Below are 21,213 nucleotides of genomic sequence, written 5' to 3' on the forward strand. Positions count from 1 at the left end.
ACTCCCTTGGTGTTTGCTCTCGTTATTTCTGTTACATTTTTATTTGCTTCCACACACTGCTGATTATAGCACCTGAAAAGTTAAAAAAAAAACAAACAAACAACAACAAAAAAAACCAACCTGCCAATTAAATGCCCTCTTGGCACTGAGAATTTTAATTTTAGTTGCGGACTATTTTAGACTTACTTAGACATACGCTTTTTTATATGTGGTTATCGGTTCTTTGAGAATATCACACCAATTATTTTGATCCTGTCCATCTCTTCCTTCTATCTGTAACTCCTTCCAAAACTGCTCACCACCTCTCACCCCCTCCCAACTTTGTGCTTGTGGTTACTGTTTTAATAATCCACAGAGCCCGATGTGTATTGCCCATATGCTCAGGGGTGGCAGACATCCACTGAGGTACCGTCAGCCTACCAGGGGCCACGCCCATCCCAAAAGCCCCTGAAGCTTCTCACCTGTTAGCTTCTCAGCTGAGGGTAGGTACTCATGCACCCCCTCTCCTCTGCGAGCTAGAGTGCTGACTGGCTTGTCATGTGCAGCTCATGTGTCAGCAACAACTGTGCAGCGAGGTCATGAGGGCAGCCCTCCTTTGGTGGCAGCCTCCTGGAACTTGTCACATCAGAGTTGAACTCTCCTTGCACCTACACCACGTGTAGCACCAGGGCTTGCTTGTCCCCACAGTGACACCCTTGCTGAGTGGGTGGGTGCTGGGAACAGAATCTAGGTCCTCTGCAAGAACAAGAAGAGCTCTTAACCACGGAGCCATCTCCTCAGCCCCCAGGAGTTAGCCTTGAAAGGGCTGTTTTTTAAGGTGAAGCTTACTGTAGAGCTGAGCCTCAGTAGCAACTTCTAAATGTTTCTCAATAAGATCATAAAAGAGGTGACGGCTGTGTTGCCGTGTCAACAAGTATACAATAACTTGAAGTATTCACCTACAAGTTAGAATGGCACTCTGTGGAGCTCGAGCTTGGTATGTGTGAGGCTGACCATACCTCAGTGGATGTCCGCCACCCCTGAGCATATGGGCAACACACATCGGGCTCTGTGGATTATTAAAACAGTAACCACAAGCACAAAGTTGGGAAGGGGTGAGAGGTGGTGAGCACTTCTGGAAGGAGTTACAGGTAGAAGGAGGGGATGAACAGGATCAAAATAATTGGTGTGACATTCTCAAAGAACCGATAACCGCATATAAAAATCTCAAAGGTCACCAAGCACTGACCCTTCTCTGCTGTGCTTTCTCAGGAGCCACCCAGACCGCTGACAAAGGAAAGCTTGTGTCTCTAGCCTGCGGGGCTCTGGCAGCTATCTGCTGGAGAGATGTTTCGGTTCAGGGGCTGAGCAGAGTAAGTAGGCTGGCTGTCTTAGAGAAACACAATCACCTAGGGTCTGTGGTCTACTGCGGGCGCAGGGAGAGGAGAAGGCTGGGATTGGGAGGGGTGTCAGTGGGTGAGTGGAAGAGCCTGTCCACGGAGATGCTCACTTACAAGGAAGCCACTTCCCGGCTGCCCACGTAGCATCTCCCACTATCCACAGCAGCCTGCCGGAATCCAAGCTCAGGCTGACTCATGTGTGAGTCACAGCCTCTCCTCAGTGTGGTCTGAGTCAGCCTGCAGCTGAGCCCCACACACCTTTCCTCCAACACACAGCTCAACCACCGACTCTCACTTTCTCTCCTTCTCCTTTTTTTTTGGGGGGGGGGGTGGTTTCAAGGCAGGGTTTCTCTGTAGCTTTGGAGCCTGTCCTGGACTAGCTCTGTAGACCAGGCTGGTCTCGAACTCACAGAGATCCACCTGCCTCTGCCTCCCGAGTGCTGGGATTACAGGTGTGCGCTACCTTGCTAACGGCCCACACGTGGTAACTCAGAGGCAAGCTAATGTCAACTTAACGTCTTCCATCAGAAGTACTTACATACCACCCACCTTAGGTATACTTTTTTAAAAAAATACTACATTGTTTCTTTATTGTGGGGTGAGGAGCACAGGTGTGCCCTGGCACGTGTATGGAGGTCACATGACAACTCATGGGAATCAGTTCCTTCCAGTATCGGGAGTCCTGGGGATTGAAGTCATCAGACTCAGCAGGAGGTGACTTTTCCCAAAGAGGACTGCACTGGCCTTACCTGTGCATTTTTATTTATAAAATTGAAATCATACCATAGCTACTGTTTATGGCTTTTTTTTTTTCCATTTAAGACTATATCAGGACGTTTCAGCCTTTTTTCAGAGCTATTCCATTGTGTGGGTGTGGGTGTGTGTTGCTAGCTGAGCAATGGCTCATCATATTTCATCTTTTATTCTTAGGCATTTCAGTTGCCAGCTTTTTGTTTCATTGTGGGATTTATTTTGTTTCTTTTTTATCCTTTCTTTTCTTTCTCATTTATGAATTCTGTCCTTCTTAAACTGCCCTACCCCTCAAGAGGGAGAATATATACAACTGTGACCTTGTGTGGGTTTTGCCTGTTTTTCATATGTAAAGCAAGGTCCCCACTCCATACTTCCTTTTTAAGTGAGGTAGGTAAAGTCCCTGGCATATAATAGATGCTCACAAATGGTAAGTTTTTATTTCATAAATAGGCTGCTTAGAAATCATCTGAACTCAATTAAGATGAAAATAGATCACATTTGACATCGGGGGAGATGGCTATTTTGTGCCTATTATCCTAAGAGAACCCATTCTAGCCTTCCATTCAAAGCAGAGAGTATTTCTCTTGAAAATACATTTCCCTGACATTAAAATCCTGTAATTCCAAATTCAATTACTCGGAAAGTGGTCATTAGTGAAGGAAATTGACACTGATGTGGAGTGAGACCCGACAGCTGTCTGAGGAACGCAAGTATTTTAGCTCTCTGGAGCCCAGGTTAGGAAGCAGTCTGATGTTTCCCCAAAGGAAAGCTGGCGGATGGAGGCCCCTTATTCTACTAGCTGCCTAAACCACTGGGAAGAAGCGGGGCATTGGTGGCGCACGCCTTTAATCTCAGCACTTGGGAGGCAGAGGCAGGCGGATCTTTGTGAGTTCGAGGCTAGCCTGGTCTCCAAAGCGAGTTCCAGGAAAGCTGGACAGAGACTCAGTGTGGTCTGAGTCAGCCTGCAGCTGAGCCCCACACACCTTTCCTCCAACACACAGCTCAACCACCGACTCTCACAAAGCTACACAGAGAAACCCTGTCTCAAAAAACAAAATAAAACAAAACAAAACAAAAACAAAAACAAAAAAACCCAAACAAACAAACAAAAACCACTGGGAAGATTCTGTGACCATGAGGCCTTGGCAGCCTGTTAGCCATGCTTTGAACATGTACAGAAAGAAGGCTTAAGAACTAGACCTAAGAGATGGAAGCAGAAACAGGAAAAGTGTCTGTAGGGTTTAGAGAGGAAACCCTGTGTGGTCATTTACACGTCCACTGCCTTTAGAGTCCTTTTCATTTTAAGATGCCAGCCAGGACAATTTGGCAGGTTCCCCATCAAATAATCCATTCTTTGGCACATAGTTAGAAATACCCGTTAGCTTCTCTAGACACACAACTGGAGGGTGGTCCTCTGCTCCCTCCTGAGTTCATCCCTCTGCCAGCCTTACTTCCTCTCACCTGAAGCTTTCTGCGCTAACATTCCTGGCTAATACCTTGCTTTATTAATGTCCAGGTAGCAAAAGTATTTGCTTGCACATATATGGAATAGGGAGTGTCCACCAAGTGTTTCTGAGTTCCCTTCCAGTGTGTGTGTGTATTTCCATGCTTCTACTGACACATTCTGATCGATGATGACTCCAGTGCTTGCTACCTTTTGGAAGACCTGGTTTTTATTCCTCACTTAACTGCCATGCCTCCACTTTTAGAGGTTGAGAACCACAAAATGCTTACAGGATCCAACAAGAAATTGAAATGAGTGAAGTAATCCAAATAAAAACCAATAGAGCATATTAGGCCTGTAGCAAATTAGAAAGTGTGTGCCCTATGCAAAAGGGGACAGCAGGTGCTCAGCACTGGGTTGCTGGTGCTACAGAGCTTCTGGAGCTGGTGTTTGGTCCATGCATGCATGAATGGATTAATTAATGGATGGGTAAATGGCTGGATGGGTGGGTGGATGGATGGCTGGATGGGTGGGTGGGTGGGTGGGTGGATGGATGGATGGATGGATGGATGGATAAATGGATGGATGGATGGATGGATGGATGGATGGATGGATGGATGGATGGATGGGTGGGTGGATGGTTGGATAGGTGGATAGGTGGATGGATGGATTGGTGGATGGATGGATAAATGGATGGATGAATGGATGGATGGATGGATGGATGGATGGATGGGTGGGTGGATGGTTGGATGGATGGATGGATTGGTGGATGGATGGATGGGTGGGTGGGTGGGTGGGTGGATGGATGGATGGATGAGCAATCAAGCAATCCTTTTCTCTATATACATGCTTAAGAAAATCATTTATGATGCTTTTGTATAGTGATGCCATATGTTGAACCAGCAACATTTGTAGCTGGTACGTAGACAGAATGGTTTTTAAAAGTCCAATCGAGTGTTTTCCTATTTCTTAACTATACCTCATAGCAAGAGGAAGTTTACACAATCCTGCTAGAATAAAATAATACATAGCATTGTATTTCCATAACAAATGTGGAAAAGTAGAAACCACGTTCCCTTTTCACCATTTTTTTAAAACATCAACAGGAATTTGTGTAGTTCTCAAGGTAAATGTCTACAAGACACAGTAAATGGGGAAAGAAAGAGGCAAACTTTGGGATGGAGAAATATTGTAAATAGTTCTTTACAAAGCAGTGGTGCCTACTCTCGACCTACCAGCATCCCGCAGAGTGCAGCTAAAGCTTACCCAAAACTCCGTTGTCCTCACATTCACTGTGACGTGGTCCCAGAAAAATGGCATGCATATATACATACCCTTGGGTAGTTATAATCCATATTTTATGCTCTATCCCCTTTGAAATCAATATGAAACAGAAAAATGGCATGAAAAATACGGGTGATTATTCATTATGTATAAAACCTTTGAATAATGCATCAAAGATCCATTCAAATAAATGGAAATAATGTTTTCTACCAGCTTGGCCACAAACTAGTTGGAGATGTTGAGTTGTGAATGGCACAGCATGGCTGTGACTCACAAGCCTCACTGGCTGTAGACAGTTAATGAGCAATGCAAGATCAGAATCCATAGGCATATGGAAGTTCTTTCTTGCTGTTTCCTGAGTGAAGCCATACAATTCTCTTTGAAACTATGAGCAACGATAGGGGGCAGGAGCTCTGTAAAATTACCCTGCCAGACACAGGCAGGATCTAGTAAATTCAAACCCACTATTAAAAGTAGCATGGGGGAAATGCCACTGGTTTAAAAAATCAGAAGTCCAGCATGAGATCTCCTGTTCTGCAACCTTGAGCCATTTACCCATTGCCCCAAGGATGACGCATAATGAGATGCATGGCCATTAGTAGCACACAACAAGGTAGGGTTCTGCTTGGGAGCCTGCCATTAGCTGGGCAGCTCTGCCCATGGGTGTTGGACTTACGCATCTGCAGTCAGCTGGAGGTCACTAAGGTCCCTTGACTGCTCTTGTCAGAAAGAGCTTTCCTGGAGCTTTGGTTCTGAGCTCTGAGGTGAATTCACACATCCACCAGCAGGAGAGCCCGTTCAGGGAGCCATGGCAGAGTAAGGGCACAAGAGAAGACCGTGAACTCTTAAGAGAATCATAAAAATGGGTTGAGGAGATGGCTCAGTGAATGGAGATGATTGCTGTACAAGCATGAAAACCCAAGTTCAAATCCCCCAGCACCCACTTAAAAGCTGGGCATGGCAGCAATGTCTCTAACCCCAGTATGGGAGGCCCGAAGATAGGTAGAACCTGGGAGTTCACTAGCCAGCCAACCTCGTCAAAACTTCGGGTTCGGTGAGAGACCCTGACTCAAAAGAATAAAATAAATATAGCAAAAAGCCTCCTCTGACCTCCACATGTGTACTCGGCACATAATGCACACACACACACACACACACACACACACACACACACACACACACACGTGCACATATACACAGAATCTTGCATTTTCCTGTATTGATTCCTAAGCCAGATTCTCATTTCTAGAACCAGAAAACAAGGAGAAACTCTGGGTTTCAGAGCTCACACCAGTTCTTAATCACCCCAGCCTAAGACCAAGAACAAGACCTGCTTTACAATCTTTTCTACCCTTCTGGAAGTCTCCAGCAAAATTCAGAACCATGAAGTTGTTTCTCTCTGGAGAACCCTAGTCTTGTCTCTGTATTTTTAAATGAAACGCTCCCCCTGTACCCCCACCCCCAGCACCAGCAATCATACCTAGGACCTTGCACATCCTAAACAAGTGTTCTACCACTGATCTGCATACCAATTCCTTGGCTTTTAGAGATAGGAACTCCTTCCTCATGCAGCTCAGGATGGCCTCAGCTCTCAACCTTCCTGCCTCTGGTTCCTCTGCTAGGATTATGGGGATGTGTCACTGTGCCTGAAGAGCTGTTTTGGGGTTTGGGGTTTGGGTGGTGGTAGTGTTTTCCCAAACTGTCTACCACTGGCTGTGTTTTGAGATCTCCTTTGGGAGCAAAGAACTTTCTGACTGCTGTCCTCCAGTCCCGTGCATGTTTTAATAACATTCCTCACAACTGCACTTGAAGTCAGCACAGCCCTTATTCTAAGAGCTGGTCTTCTGGCTGGAAGACAGGGCAGCTGAATCTCCCCATGTGATGCCCCCTCCCCCAACCCCAGCCATCAGCCAGCAAGACAGATTACCAGTGGAGTTTCTATGCAGTGTTCTGCTAAGTACCATTCAGAACATCAGTGAAGGACTTAGCACAATGGTTCAGACCAGATCAGATCCCAGCACCAGTTTCTGGTGGCCATCAGATGCCTGCAGCTCCATCTTCAAGGAGTCTGGCACCCTCTTCTGGCTTCCACTGATGCTCATACCCCTGTGTGTATACACTCACATAGACACAAACACACAAATAAATCTTTTGAAAAACATCCAGTGACCCTGAATGGGAAACTCTGAAATATTGTTTTCACTTGGCGCTGTGCTCGGGAGACCAAGGAAGCAGAGAGCCAGAGTGACCTTTAAGTACTTGTAAGCGAGGCAGCATGAGGCTGGAGACCCAGGGAAGTGCAGTCTTCAGAAGTAAGCCTTTCAGACAGCTGCATATCTCGCTGCCAGGCTGGAAGACTGGCATGGGGATTATCTCCGTAGCACAGAGGCCTTCAGAAGAACTAGTGGCCCCATCACCCCACAGCCAGCCTTCTGCTTAGGGACTGTGGTTGAGTTTACCCTGAGCTGTCTTCCTCCTAAAATGCGATTAAAGGCTAAAGGCAAACAAATCCCTCTTGAAGCGGGAGCCCATTTAAGATGTCTTTGCTAAAACCCTCTCTGAATCAGCTATGATGTCACATCGTTCCTTCGAGTAACATTCTTGGCGATTACCACTGTAAGGAATTCCAAGCCACCCCGCCCGCCCCAGCGCCCTTCAGTTTCCCACGGGATTACTGTGCTACTAAGGGCGTTTTCTGAATTTGTACCTGAGGTGTCCCTCCACTTCCCCCAACTGCTAGATTTTTCCTCATACCTCTTCCGGGTTAGATGCCCCTTGGGGGTAGTTGACCGGTTTGGGGCAGAGCTGCAGAATTTTAATCACATTTTCTTCAGGATGAAGGTATTTGTCCTTGGGCATCTTTAACTTAGTTTTGTGGTGCCGTTTGCTGGTTGTTTTGTATTTTTACAGTCTTTATCTCCAGCAGCCAGATATCTAGGATCTCTTGAGGCCTTGTGCATATCTAGGAAATGCTGCGTAATCCTAGGTTCAGGTGAGATTAGCCCTCAAGATGTGTCTGCCCCTTCTCCGTCCATCTTTGCTGTCGCCTTCCGAGCCGTAGATCTTGGTTTTATTGTTAGAAATTGCTTGATGCCACTTTTTAGACGAACTGCAGATATCACAAATTTATTATATTTAACTTGTCTGGATCAGAGGGAAACCTGAACATTAATGGAGAAAGTTTGAAGGAAGCGTGCCCTGGCACAACTGGAGTGCGGCTACTTTAGTTACAGACAGTTCAGAGGGCTGGCTGCATCAGGGATTGCTGGGAATGGGTGAGGAGTGTTAGTGGAGGTCCCTTTAGAAGGCCGTATTAGCTCCAAGGGTCTCCATCCCTTTGTCCAGCTTCCAGAAAGTGGAGAAAAGAAAATAGTTCATATGTACGGAGCACCTGCCCCATGCCAAGCTCTGAACACACTCAGGATCGGGAACCCGCTACCATCTCAGAACCTGTGGCCTGCTTCCCTGCAGCCCTGGGCCTGGGCTCCCTGTCTATGCTGGGAAGATTGGAAGAGGCTAATACTGGACTTACTGGGGAGAGCTGCTACCTTTTCTTGAAGGGAAAATAAGTAAGCTTGAGCTCATGTAATTATAAAATTTAACAATAGGTGGCAGCACATACCTGTCCTAATTGCAATGCAGGCCAAATAGGTGGATCCTGTGTTTTCAATCAAATAAACATTTTTAAATCAGTCATAGGAGCAATGCGTGCAAAGTTTCTCCATCATTAAAATAATAAAAGTGGGCTGGGGATTTAGCTTAGTGGTAGAGCACTTGCCTAGCAAGCGCAAGGCCCTGGGTTTGATCCTCAGCTCAATAATAATAATAATAATAATAATAATAATAATAATAATAATAAAAGCATACACAAATGTCAGATATTAGATTAGCTCCCTGTGGCAGTAGTGACACCAGAGCAAATTCGGTATCCTCTGCCCCAAAGCTGGCTTAGACTGGCTCACAGCGGTCCTGTCTGCCACAGGAGCCTGCCCTCTACTTGCTTTTCCACAAGACTGGGGTATTAGAGACACTGAGAACCACCACATGTGGCTCACCTTCAAAAGCCGGTCAGGACCCAGAGCTGAGGCCACGGTCTGGCCACGTCCATCGCCAGGGTTTGACTCCACTTTCTGACTCCACTGCCAACCTTAAGAATTCTGGTGCAATGAACTCTGAAGAGGTGGTTGTTCTCCAACTGCAGGTGTGCAGAAGCACGCGTATTCTAAGACTGAACACCTTGGGATTTCCTTACGAAAGTTTCCTGGGGTTGACAACATAAGTGAGCTTTCTCTGTTGGAGTTTGGCAACTGCTTTAGTAAAGTTTCCTTCAAGTGGTCCTGTCTTACTGGAGGGGAAGGAGACTTTCTGCAGAGAGCTGTAGTCTTGGCCTACTGGCTCTGGTGAGCGTCTCTGGGTTGTCCTTTTAAACAGAATCCTAAATAGCATCACACATTGTTATTGGCTGAAGAAGTCTTTTTCATCTTGATGGACAGAATTGGAAACACAGAGCATCTTTGTGTATGTGCCAACTGTGTGTTTGCTAGCCACGGGATGCTATAACATATAACTTTAAAACCAGACTGACGTGGAAAAAAGAATGGAATCCTGGGAGGTCCTCTCATAAGATTCCTGTTTGCAGGAGAGAATAGCCTGGGGCAGGATTGCCAGCCTGGGCTACGTAGCAAAATCCTGTCTCAACAACAAAGGAAATGTAGAATGATTTGGATCACTTATTTCTCCACATGAAGGACACATGAAACTGTTTCCTGTTAGTAACTCAGTTTAACGAGCTACAGCCAGATAACGAATAGCTAAGTCGAATGAGTGTCCTGTCTGTTTCTGCCCAGACTGCAGAGTGGGATGAACCTCCAGATATGTTTTGTCAACGACAGTAGCAGCGACAAGGACAGCGATGCAGACGACAGTAAGACTGAAACCAGCTTGGACACCCCCTTGTCGCCCATGGTAAGTCCACAGGGGGCTCAGGCCTGGCCCTCTTCTCTTTCCTCTGCGGTGACCCAGGAGCAGCCATTCCAGGGGCGGGAAAGGAAGTGTCTTGGGATCACACGCTTCGAGAAATTGATAGTGTCTGACTACAGAATCAAAGTCATGACACAGTAAGGAGAGATAAGGCTTATTAAAGTTATCGACTATGAGAGAAGCCACTTATGCTTTTAGAGATTATAAAAGGAAGGTGGGCATGGTGACGTGTGCTTGCGGGGCCGTAGCAGGAGGATCACAAACTTAAAGTCAGCCTAGGCTATGATAATGAGTTCAAAGCTGACTGGGACTCAATAAGGAAGCTCTGTTCCACACATACATATATGTATGAAGGAATCCTTCCCCGTTGGACTTAGAACTAGGAGCTCAGCCCTTCCCCACATGTTCCAGAAGTCACGAATAATCTGAATGCTTGCTGCTGGAATGTTTCCCCCTGTGCTGTACCTTTGTACCATTGATCAGCAGATTCGTGTTGATCTCTGAGCATAGTGCAAATGTCATCAGATGCCGGCTCTCAGAAGACCGTCTCTGACCCTGGCTCTGGGCTCCATAATTGAACATGAATGACCCCATTATAACTTCTACCACTCTTTCTGTTTGTGCACAAAGCAGAATCATTCTAAACAGGCCCTTTTTAAGGTATCTTGTGACTGACTAGCTGCGGTGAGATCAAGTGGGTAGTGGAATTGCTGCCAGGACACGCACACACACACTCACACATACACACACACACACACACTCACACATACACACACACACTCACACACGCACACACACACTCACACATGCACACACACTCACACTTATACACACACACTCACACACGCACACACACCCCAGCCATGCTGAGGGAGGACCCAGTTGCTAGCCCCCTTCCCTGAGTGCCCGGCAGCTGGAGTGAAATTTGAAGCTACTCTGTCTTCCTTCACAGAGCAAGCAGAGTTCATCCTATTCCGATAGAGACACGACTGAGGAGGAATCGGAATCCCTGGATGACATGGACTTCCTCACGAGGCAAAAGAAGTTACAAGCCGAAGCCAAAATGGCCCTTGCCATGGCCAAACCAATGGCCAAGATGCAAGTGGAAGTGGAAAAACAGAACAGGAAAAAGTCTCCCGTCGCTGACCTTGTAAGCAGCAGAGGCTGGTGTGCAAGCGAGCGTTTGGGGCTGCAGATGGGTTCTTCCCCAGAGTTATGCAAACTTGGGTTTCTCTGAGGCAGTTTGTCAAAAGCACTGGCAATTGAGAAAGAACGAAGTGTTTCTTTTTCCTTTCCACTGTCACGCTGAAAAACACACGGGGCAACATTTCACAGAAGTCAACTCCGCCCTTGATTCTCCTGTGTTCCTGTGTTAATATCACAGTGCACTGTTGCTATCAATTCTCACTCCTACTTTTCCAGGGAGACGGTATGATGTCATGAATTAGTGCCCAGGACTTAGCAATCACAATAGGCTCTGCCACTGACCTGCTGCCCCGGTCTGAAGAGTGACTCACGTGTCAGTTTTCTCTCGTGCAGTGTGGATATTGTTCATTTTATCCATGCTATGCCTGTCACTTACATACCCAATAACTCATGTGTCAGAGACCAACCAGAAAGCCTGTGATGCAGACAGAGCATCATTTGGGACGCACAGGGCATCATAGTAAGAAATGGATGTGCAGTGTAGGGCCACCATTCATTGGGAAGCGCGGAGGCTGGTGAAGTGGGTGATGGAGGAGGTGTCTCCTGAGAGCAGACAGGGTCTTTCCCGGGGTCTTGGCTGCTCTGCTCACACCTCCACTGCCCCTTTGTGTCTTCAGCTGCCACACATGCCTCACATAAGCGAATGTTTGATGAAAAGAAGTTTAAAGCCCACTGACCTGAGAGACATGACAATTGGGCAGCTACAAGTGATCGTCAATGATCTCCACTCCCAGATCGAAAGTAAGTACATCTGCCTAGGATGGAAAATGGATGCTTTGTGGGTTCAGTTCTTCTGCTGGGTGTCTTCCCTGGGCTGTCTGTGTGTTTGCAAGATTCAAGACAACCACAGGACTCTTTCATTGTTTCTTCCCTTTTCTAACTATAAAATGTTGGGAGCTTTCAGAATTGTCCAAGGTTCACCATGGTTACGGGTCCCTTTTAAATTGCTAGCTCCTAGCATGGGGCATGTATTTAACACACCTCTGTTTCAGGGATAAACTTCTATAGCTGTAAGCTGTACACAATTCTGCTTTACTCATGTACACATTGGTTTGAGGTATCATGGCCTTTACTCACAGGAAATGACACTTATTTTTAGGTGGTGATTATATAGTTACAAATATGGAAAAATTACAAAGTAGAAGATTTCCCCCTCAGTATAAAGGGACTCAACAGAAGCATCCAGACAGGGTGAGGAGTTGGTGGGGGGTGGCACTCACTGAAGGTCATCTGTCATACAGAGAGCAGGCCATGGTTGGCCCATTGAAACATGGTGTCCCCACGAGGCAGCAAGGTCGCCCAGATGATGTCATCATCCCTTCAGCCCCCAGAATATGACTGTATAATCTTATGGGTTTACAAGATTGAGAGGAATTCCAAGAGATAAGAGAAATACCTATCAAATGCATTCAAAAGACATTATTATTATTATTATTATTATTATTATTATATTATTTTAGGTTTGCTAAAGGTATGGGAATCTTGTGAATTTTAAAAGCCCTTTCTTTTAGAGATGCGCATTTATGCATTTAGAAACAAGACCATATGTTGCTGTAATTGCTGTAAAGTAGTCCTGGAGACTTGGGAGAGAGATGATTCAAGCTGGTTATTGTGGAAGCCTAATGGAATCTGGAGGGAATCATTAAACAGATTTCTCTGCTCTTTTGTTAGTTTGAAATTTTCCATAGTAGAAAGTTTAAATTTTTAATATGGAGCTGGGCTGGGGTGCAAAATCAAATCTGTCATGCTCTGAGGGTTCAGATGTGCAGGCTCCCTCTTGGCTGATGGTCAAGAAGGCCATCCAGGAGCAACTACAAAAGATAATTTTTTTTCACTAGATCCAAATAAACACTGAGATCTATTCAGTGCCTATGTAATATTGTTTTAGAATCAAGAGAAAGGATTTAGGATTTTAATATTTTTGTCTTGTTTTATTGTTTGGTGTTTGGTGTTATCAAAACAGGGTTTCTCTGTATAATAGCCCTGGCTGTCCTGGAACTCACTCTGTAGACCAGGCTGGCCTTGAACTCAAGGGATCTGTCTGCCGCTGCCTCCGGAGTTCTGGGATTAAAGGTGTTTTAATTTTAAAACCCTAGATTCACAGGATATAAATTCACTTTAATTTTGTTTAATCACTAGGCTTGTTACACATGCAAGGGTTAAGAGAAGTTGCAGGATTTTACCACCGAAACAGCTTCCTCTAGACTTTTAACTAATAAAGTTTCTGTCTAGTGCTTGTTAGGGGCATGTGGAGTTTTTAGGGCTCTGGGTATGATTTATCCCTCTTTCAAGACGCAAACTCTTCTGAACTGAAGGCACAGAGGCCTCATTTGAAGTCAAAACCCCTGAAAACATGACCAAAGGGCCCATCGCAGCAAACCCAGCCCCTCTTTTTGTGCCTTTGCTCACAGCTTCTCAGTGGGCCTTTTCCCCTGTGTGGACCTAATAGCTGTAACCCTTAGCTTATCTGAGGGAAAAACTTAAGAGCGAGCTCTTTTTCCTGAACCGCATTGACCCATTCATACATTTAGTTTCTGGCTGTAAGGGCAAGGGCTCAGGAATATTCTCGTTGCACTCTGTTTTCTTGACATCTTTCCTCAGCTCTTACACATCCTGTTACACCAGAAATCTAACTTTCCAGTATTTCGGAGAATGTTCTCAGAGCAACAGGCCTCCCTAGAGTCATGTGAAGGCCCTGGGCATCCTGGATGTGCCTGCCTCTGGCATCTGGGTGTCACCCTTAGAGACTGGGGAGCTCCCAAAGGTGAAGGGTGAAAAAATAATATAATCTAAAAACTACTCTTCACACTTCCTCAAAGCCCTGATTTTTCTTTTAAAGACATTTATTTAGCACATTGTTTTTAAATTTTGGTTTTATTTTATCTGCATGGGTGTTTCGCCTGCATGTATGTCTGCACACTACATACATGCAATCCCTGCGGAGAACAGAATAGGGCATTAGATCCTCCGGAATTGGAGTTACAGGTGGTTATGAGCTGCCATGTAGGTGCCAGGAACCAAACCTAGGTCCCCTGCAAGAGCAACAAGCGCTCTTAATCACTGGGCCATCTCTCCAGCCCTAAAGCCCTGGTTCTACTAACAATCTTCTTCTAGCAGCTAGCAATTTCTTTTCTGACTGTATTATGAATGAATGAAAAATACGGGTTGAGTATTTCTAAATCTAAAACCCAAAATGTTGTGGAATATCCAAAGGTTTTCATATCTTGGGCCACGGGTGCTTAACTAATCAAATCTTTTATATCATATAATCGTCTAAATAATTGGGTAAATACTCCAAAACTCAAACAACTTAGGAAGCAGAGACGTCTCAGATCCTGAACATTTCAGATAGGAGATAGTCCATCTGTGGTTTATTTCTTCTCTTCCGCGTTTCTTTAATTTTACAAACAGGTTGTGTTGCTCCAGCGGGTGCTTGACCTGCACATATAAGAGGCTAATATGAGAGTCCACTGGAATTCAGATCCCCAGAAACCTGTGTAAATGCTGGGTGGGTCTGATGCCACCCATAATCCCACCTCAGAAGGTAGAGACAGCAGATCCCTAGAGTGAGCTGGCTAGCAAGACTGACTGCATGGCTGCAAGAATAGCTGTGTGAGGGAGTTCTGGGTTTGATCACGAGGTCTTATTTTCATGGTGGAATTAATAATCATTCCCAACGTAAATTTTGGTCTCCACGTGTATGGTTGTGTACTTATACATGAAAAATCGTACAAATGCACACATGCAAATCACACATACACACGAAAAATGGAAGCAGATCCTTTCCTGTGATGTTGAATTGCACTTTATATGCACGTTTGTGTCTGTGAACATGCATAATGGACCATACATAGTTGCATGTTCTGATCTGGTCGTGGCTTGATGTGGGTTTCAGTGTTCCCTTTTTTGGCCCAGGTTTGAATGAAGAGTTGGTCCAGCTGCTCCTCATCCGAGATGAGCTGCACACAGAACAAGACGCCATGCTGGTGGACATAGAAGACTTGACCAGGTCAGTCTGGCTCCCCTCTTCCAAAGGAGAAAAGTAGCCGTGGGTAGACCGAAGTTGAAGGACCAGGACAAGAATTGGCTTTGTGGAACTTAATCCCTAACTTTCGTACCTGGCTCACCAAACAGCTCTTCTAGGAGAGGAAGAAGCCCCAAATCCTCTTTAGGAAACGTATTACTCTTAATCTTTGTGTTGGGCGTGAGGGCAATGCATACGCTCCGGCACGCATGTGGAGGTCAGAGGACAAGCTGGGGTGTCTGTCCTTGTTTTCCTCTTTGTTTGAGATAGGATCTCTTGGCCTCTGGCTTCCAGGGATGCTCGTAGCTCCAACTCCCAGCCCATGGTAGCAGTCCTGGGGTTGCAGAACATGCTACTGTGCCCAGCTTTCTGTGGTAGTCTAGTTGTGTTTCCATTGCTGTAGCAGCTTCTATGACCAAAGCAACTTAGAGGAGGAAAGAGTTGATTTCGTCCTACAGGTCCATCACTGCAGGAAGTCAAGGCAGCAGCTGTCAGACAGAAACCATGGAGGCAGGCTGTTGGCTGGCTCCTTCACTGTCCAGCTCACCCAGGCTCATTCATGCTCAGCTGCCTTCTTCATACAGTCCTGGACCACTTGCCTGGGGAGTGGTACCACCCACAGTGGGCTGGGCCCTCCTGCATCAATTAACGATGAGGACATCTCCCACAGACAGGCTCACCAGCCAATCTGATCTTGCCAATTCCTCAGTCGAAGCTTTCTTCTCAGGTAACTCCAAGCTGTGTTAAGTTGGCCAAGATAACAAGGCTCACAGGTTCCAAACTCCAGTTCTCACACTTTCAAAGCAGTCACTTTACTCACTGAGTCATCCATCTCCAAGTCCAGAAATGATGGTAGCTGTCAGTCCACGAGGACTTCTTACACCGCCCCTAAATCAGAGCAACAGTTCTAGCCTAGAGGGACTTCATCCTACAAAACTGCTCCCTGCCCCCACCTCCCACCAAGACAGTTGGCCCTCATCCATTCCGTTCTGTTGTTTCTGGCACAGAAGTAGCCACATGGTTGGTACCACAAAGAGACACCAGCTCTTATGTGGCCCAGCTCTTGATCATTACTGCCAAGCCTGGAAGGCAAGGATCCTGGCTTCTTTCCACAGCCCGGTGGCACCAGATTGTTCTCACCATGGAAACTCTGAGATCAAAGTGTCATGCTGGACATGGCTCCTCACAGGTTAGAGGTAACAAATCAGGCAAGGGCTGGTCAGGGAATTCCACTTCTTAGTAGCTCCCCTCATAGAAAAGCCCACCATACATATACAGTGTGTATCATACATGTATATTATAGGTGATGTACATATGCACATGAAATACTGCAAATATGCTTGTGATTTCAAGTGGACTGTGACACCTTTTCCAAGATGCCGCATGACATTCTTAAACCAGGAGATAACAGTTCCTGTTAGACCCAGAAATATATTGGAGAGAAAAGAGAGGTTTCCCCAAGAAAGAACTCTGCTCATCGTAGTAACATAAGGCATTAGGCATGTGCCACAGAAGCTCAAAATCACAAGTAGTGCCAGTGCGCTCGGCCCTGCCACAGGATTTTGCCTCAGTGAGGAACAGGTAATAAACTATGTCTCTAATCATGGCAGTGTCACTGAAACAATATTTGTAATAAGCAAAAGCTGCATACTGCTGAGGCACAGTTTTAGGACCCATGGTGAGCACTTGCATGTGAAAGCCCAAAGTGGATGTCAAGAATCATGCTTGATCTCTGCTCTACCTACATGGCTAGTCTGGCTAACCAGCTTGCTCTGGGGCTCCCTACCTCTGCCTTCTGAGATTACAATTACAGGCAGGTCTCCACGCCCACCCAGCATATATGTGGATTCTGGGATCCAGACTCCAGTCCTCACACTAGCATGGCCCCTGGTTTGTATGCTTCAAGTGATCTTCTCCCTCCTCTGAGAAGGGGGAAAGTAGGCCTTGTAAGTTGAGAGTAACTCAGAAGCTACTGTTGCCACCTGGAGACCTGCTGGGGCATCGCATGTCAGCAACTGTAGAGCACCTCATTTTATTACCCAGAATTCAAGAGTCATGGAGAGTCATGGAATTGAAAAGATAGGAAATCAGCAGTGAAGTAGGAAGCCAGGCCCTGTAGTTCACAAAAGAAGTCAGCAGTCTTCCATAAGCTCCGATTTTCCTGTGGTAGCAGAAACCACGCCTCCATCTCTGTGGTGGTGTTGGCAATTCCTTGCTGAAGGGACTCCTGCCCCACCCTATCCCCCACCGCCGCCATTTCTAAAGGTGTTAAGCTTCATATTGGTTTCTCGGTGAGCCTATGTGTGTAGATGGGGTGATTTGGGAGACAGAGCAAGTGGGACCTTGGGGTCAGGAGGTGAGGAGTAGCTAGTTTGGAGGTGGTATAGAGGGAGCTTTTCAGTTGGAGCAATTCTATAATAGGCAGGGACATGGTGCTCCAGCCCTCCACATGGAGGCAGAGAGCCATCCTTCTGGTCATTCTGCTCTGGGGTTGGGGGCACTGCTTGTGGGCAGGGAACAACCAGAGGGTGCTGAGCCATTCCCAGTGGTAGTATCAGAGAGACACTTCTGGGAAGTTCGGGTCCCCAGTTTCCTCTACCTGTTCTATCATCATTGTAGATGTTAGTTCAAATCCAGTCCATTCACTTTCAGCTCCTCTCACTGGAAGCACCTGGGGATATTTATAAGCTACCCCCCCCCCGAGATTCTGGTTTAATTATTCTTGGACTAGACTAGGAATTGGATTTTTTTTCCTAGTTTCCAGGAAATTTGAAAATCACTTATGTCTCTTTAAAGAAGTTCTCTCTGTCCCCACCCCTAAGAGCTCACTTTTTGGTATTTATTCTCCCTTTCTGCTGGATTGCCAGGATCCCCTCCCCACACCACCACCTAAATCCGCTCAACAGTTGTGACCGTGGAGTGCTTGATTCTAAAAACCCATCCCTAGGCCCGAGCCCCCACTCATTCCATACTGCTGAGTTTTCCACGCGTGAGCAGCCATGTGATGGGTGGCATAGAGTGGTACCAGCTGTCAAGATGCCAAGGCCAGCTTATGCTCCTCCTCTGTGTCCTGGCCATGAGGACCTTCATCACACTGTCATTTCGGTCTGCTGTTTCTCCCCAGAGACGATAAATTCTCTGCCCTGAAAGCAGGGATGGGACCATTGGAATTCTTTGTTGTGTCTCCAGAGCCTAGCTCTGGGCCTACCATGCACAGAGTAGGGCCTACCATGCACATAGTCAGTCCTCGGTAATGGTTGTTTATAAAAAGGTTTTGCAGAGCTTGGATGCTGCCCATCTTATAAAGGACTTTAATGTAAAAATGATTAATGAAGGGGTTTACTGAAATCCTTTCCCTCTTAAAATTTTAATGAAATCCTTCCTACATATGTCTCAGAAGAACACATGCTTGTAATATTTCCTGAAGCTATTTATTGCCTCTTTTTCTTTCCTTTGCAGAAAGTCCCTTGAGGTGTGCACCTGTGTGCACTAGTGTGTGGATATACATTAAACCAGGGACTGTAATTCAGTTACCCAGAATGTCTGTTGAATTGAGTTTTCTTGAGATGCACACAGATGGATCTGCTATATGAAAAGGATCCATAGCTCTTCATAGGCATCAGCATGGCCTTCTTTTAGGGGAGAGAAAGCCAACAACAGCATCTCCCTGGACTCCTTGATTGCTAAATGTGCATCGCCCTTGGTCCCTGAGTTTCTGCATGTGGCAAGGATGCTGGCGTCACTTCCCCAATTTTAAAACTGCCCGTGGTTTGTCTTCTCTGGACCATGGATAGGAGGCATTCTGCATAACACCAGGGCTTCAGGCGTGGCGTCACTGACTCCCCACATCCAAACAGCACACATGCTGTCCCCGAACCTTGATGACAGTTAGAAACCACAGCCTTAGCCTCTCACAAGATTTGTCATTTCCTAAAATCATCCTTCAAAACTTTTTAACTTTTTGCAGCCTACAGATCCTATGGTTCTGTGGGTGGTGCCTGTTCAGGGGGTTGCCAGGGACCTGGCCATTCCTCCCCTCCTGTCCCCACCACCCACCTTCTGATGGCCAAGTTTTACATCACACCTACTCTGGCCCTGTTTTATTGTCCTAACTATGCCCTTAAGATCAACTGGGGGGGGGGGGGACTTATGCTAATGTGGGAAGTCTTTACATCCACAGGGAGCTTTGCATCGTGCATTCATTTGAGGTAAGCTCTAAGAGCAAATTAGACAGCTAGCTCCAGGTTCCTGTCAGCCTTAGTTAATGCCTCGGTCGGTCTATGTGTGTTTAAATAGTTGCTCAGTTAACACCCAGCCACTCAATTGCAACACCTGGTTTTGAGGTGTTTTACCTTTTTATTTTCTTTGGGCCATCCTACACGTTGGGCAAGCGCTCTGCTATTGAACTGCAGTCCAACTTTAGTACTCGTCTCCTCTCTGTTCTTTCTTCACTTGCCATTTGTTCCCTTCCTGACGACTGCCTTCACTAGAATGCTCCCTCCAAAGACCTCACAGCCTGACTCAGCCCCGGGTGCAGTGCCTGGCATAACACAGTTTCAGTATTCACCAATGCAAGGATTCCAGACACTCGCCTCTTGACGTCTTCTAAACCCAGCGCTTTCCCTCCTCACAGTATTACTATCTGTCAGCCTCAGATTACTCCTGGGAGTCACATAGTCAAGGAATCAAGATCACCTCATATAAAAACTGGGACAGTCGATGGAGCTTGAAGGAAGCGCTCCTCCCTGACCCGAGTGTGTTTCACTCAGAATCTTGGTTTGGAGGGTGTTGTAGCTGTTGGTTGGAAAGCGTCCAGATCTTTCTTCTTAGTGCTGAGTAATTGTACTCTTGATTTTTGCAGACACGCTGAGAGTCAGCAGAAGCACATGGCAGAGAAAATGCCTGCGAAGTGAAAGGGGGTCATCCACCAGAGGACAAGCTAGAATTCATTTTGCTTCTGTGGTTGTGAAAAAACGCTGTTGCTAAAGGTGGCTCCCAAAACAGACGTCAGTGTTAGTCATTGGTAACGTCGTCCGAGCTTACTGTCCCGTGACCGGCCTTCGCTTCTTAATTTATTTTCATTTTTTTACTTGTGCCACTTAATATCAGGCCTTTTAATAAAATATTGTTACAAGAAATGTACAGTACTTACACCACCAACAACCGTGGATGCGCAGAGGGTAGTGTGAACTTTATTTTTCTTGTTTGGAACAGTATTTTGCCATTGACTGATTACTTCCTTCCATTCTTAACTGTAGTTTTGAAGAGGGACTGTAAATGACGGTGCTATACAAGTCAAAATACATGCCTGCCTCCTAGTGAAGTCATAGCGCTCCATACTACGTATACTTTAATCAGTTTTCAACATTTTGTGAATGTTGACTACCTGAGGTTCATTCTTAGACGTGCTATTAACATTCTGTTGGATCCACATGGTTCCTTGAAAGTTTTATGTATAAATATGTAAAATAAAAATTAAAACTTTGTTTCATATGATATGTCCTTTTGCTCACTAACAAAAACTGGCTGTGCCTCCTCGTCCTTTTCCCTTTGTGACTAAGCCCCCACCAGAAAGCTTCTGTCAGTAAAAACTGCCAGATTGCTCCAAAGAAAGCAGCAAGGTAGGAGGGAGTGAATATGTTGTCAATGACATCAGAACCAGCATTTCTGGGATTGACTAAAGCAATCCATCTGGAGCATCGCCACTCTCTAATGACTGTTCATTTTGTTGGGGCCTTGGATTGCACCAAAACACTTGCCAATTTACCACATAGACAAACGGCATTTGCATTTTTTTGTGGTACTCTGGGCCTGACTTGGCAGAGCAGCTCTGGTCACCTGCACGAGACCCTCACATGACTGGGTCTGCTGGCATTCTCTCCTGAAAGTGGGGAGGTCTCACAGAGCACTTGAGGCTCCCCTCTGCCTAGGGATGTATGAGCAGGTAACAATTGCTGGACATTGGAAGGACTGTCCTTGGATATGCGGTTGTCTGCAAATGGCCCATGCTCCTCTCAGTCAAATTCAGCTCCCTGGTTCATCGGGTTAGAAGTGGGTGGAATCACTTTGCTGGTCTGTCGTTGGTGCCCTGTCTGAAGCAAAGTTAGACATTTGTCCAGACTCCACAGGAGAACTAACGCAAC

General features: G+C 46.1%; 1 protein-coding gene across 5 annotated transcripts in view; it reads left to right on the forward strand.

Annotated features, from left to right (window-relative positions):
- Positions 1–20,563, forward strand: part of LOC118585520 (IQCJ-SCHIP1 readthrough transcript protein) — a 745,628-nt gene extending 725,065 nt beyond the window's left edge. For 4 of the 5 annotated variants that reach the window (XM_036190174.1, XM_036190175.1, XM_036190176.1 and 1 more), the window contains 5 exons: positions 9,708–9,825; positions 10,793–10,990; positions 11,664–11,787; positions 14,962–15,055; positions 19,932–20,563. In XM_036190174.1, the coding sequence (XP_036046067.1) occupies positions 9,708–9,825; positions 10,793–10,990; positions 11,664–11,787; positions 14,962–15,055; positions 19,932–19,983 (586 nt within the window). In that variant the 3' untranslated portion in view covers positions 19,984–20,563. The remainder of the gene's footprint in view (positions 1–9,707; positions 9,826–10,792; positions 10,991–11,663; positions 11,788–14,961; positions 15,056–19,931) is intronic. The other variant, XM_036190179.1, reaches the window with a different exon arrangement.
- The last annotated feature ends 650 nt before the right edge of the window (positions 20,564–21,213 follow it).

The sequence above is a fragment of the Onychomys torridus genome, chromosome 6 (assembly GCF_903995425.1).
Source record: "Onychomys torridus chromosome 6, mOncTor1.1, whole genome shotgun sequence".
Lineage (NCBI taxonomy): Eukaryota > Metazoa > Chordata > Mammalia > Rodentia > Cricetidae > Onychomys > Onychomys torridus.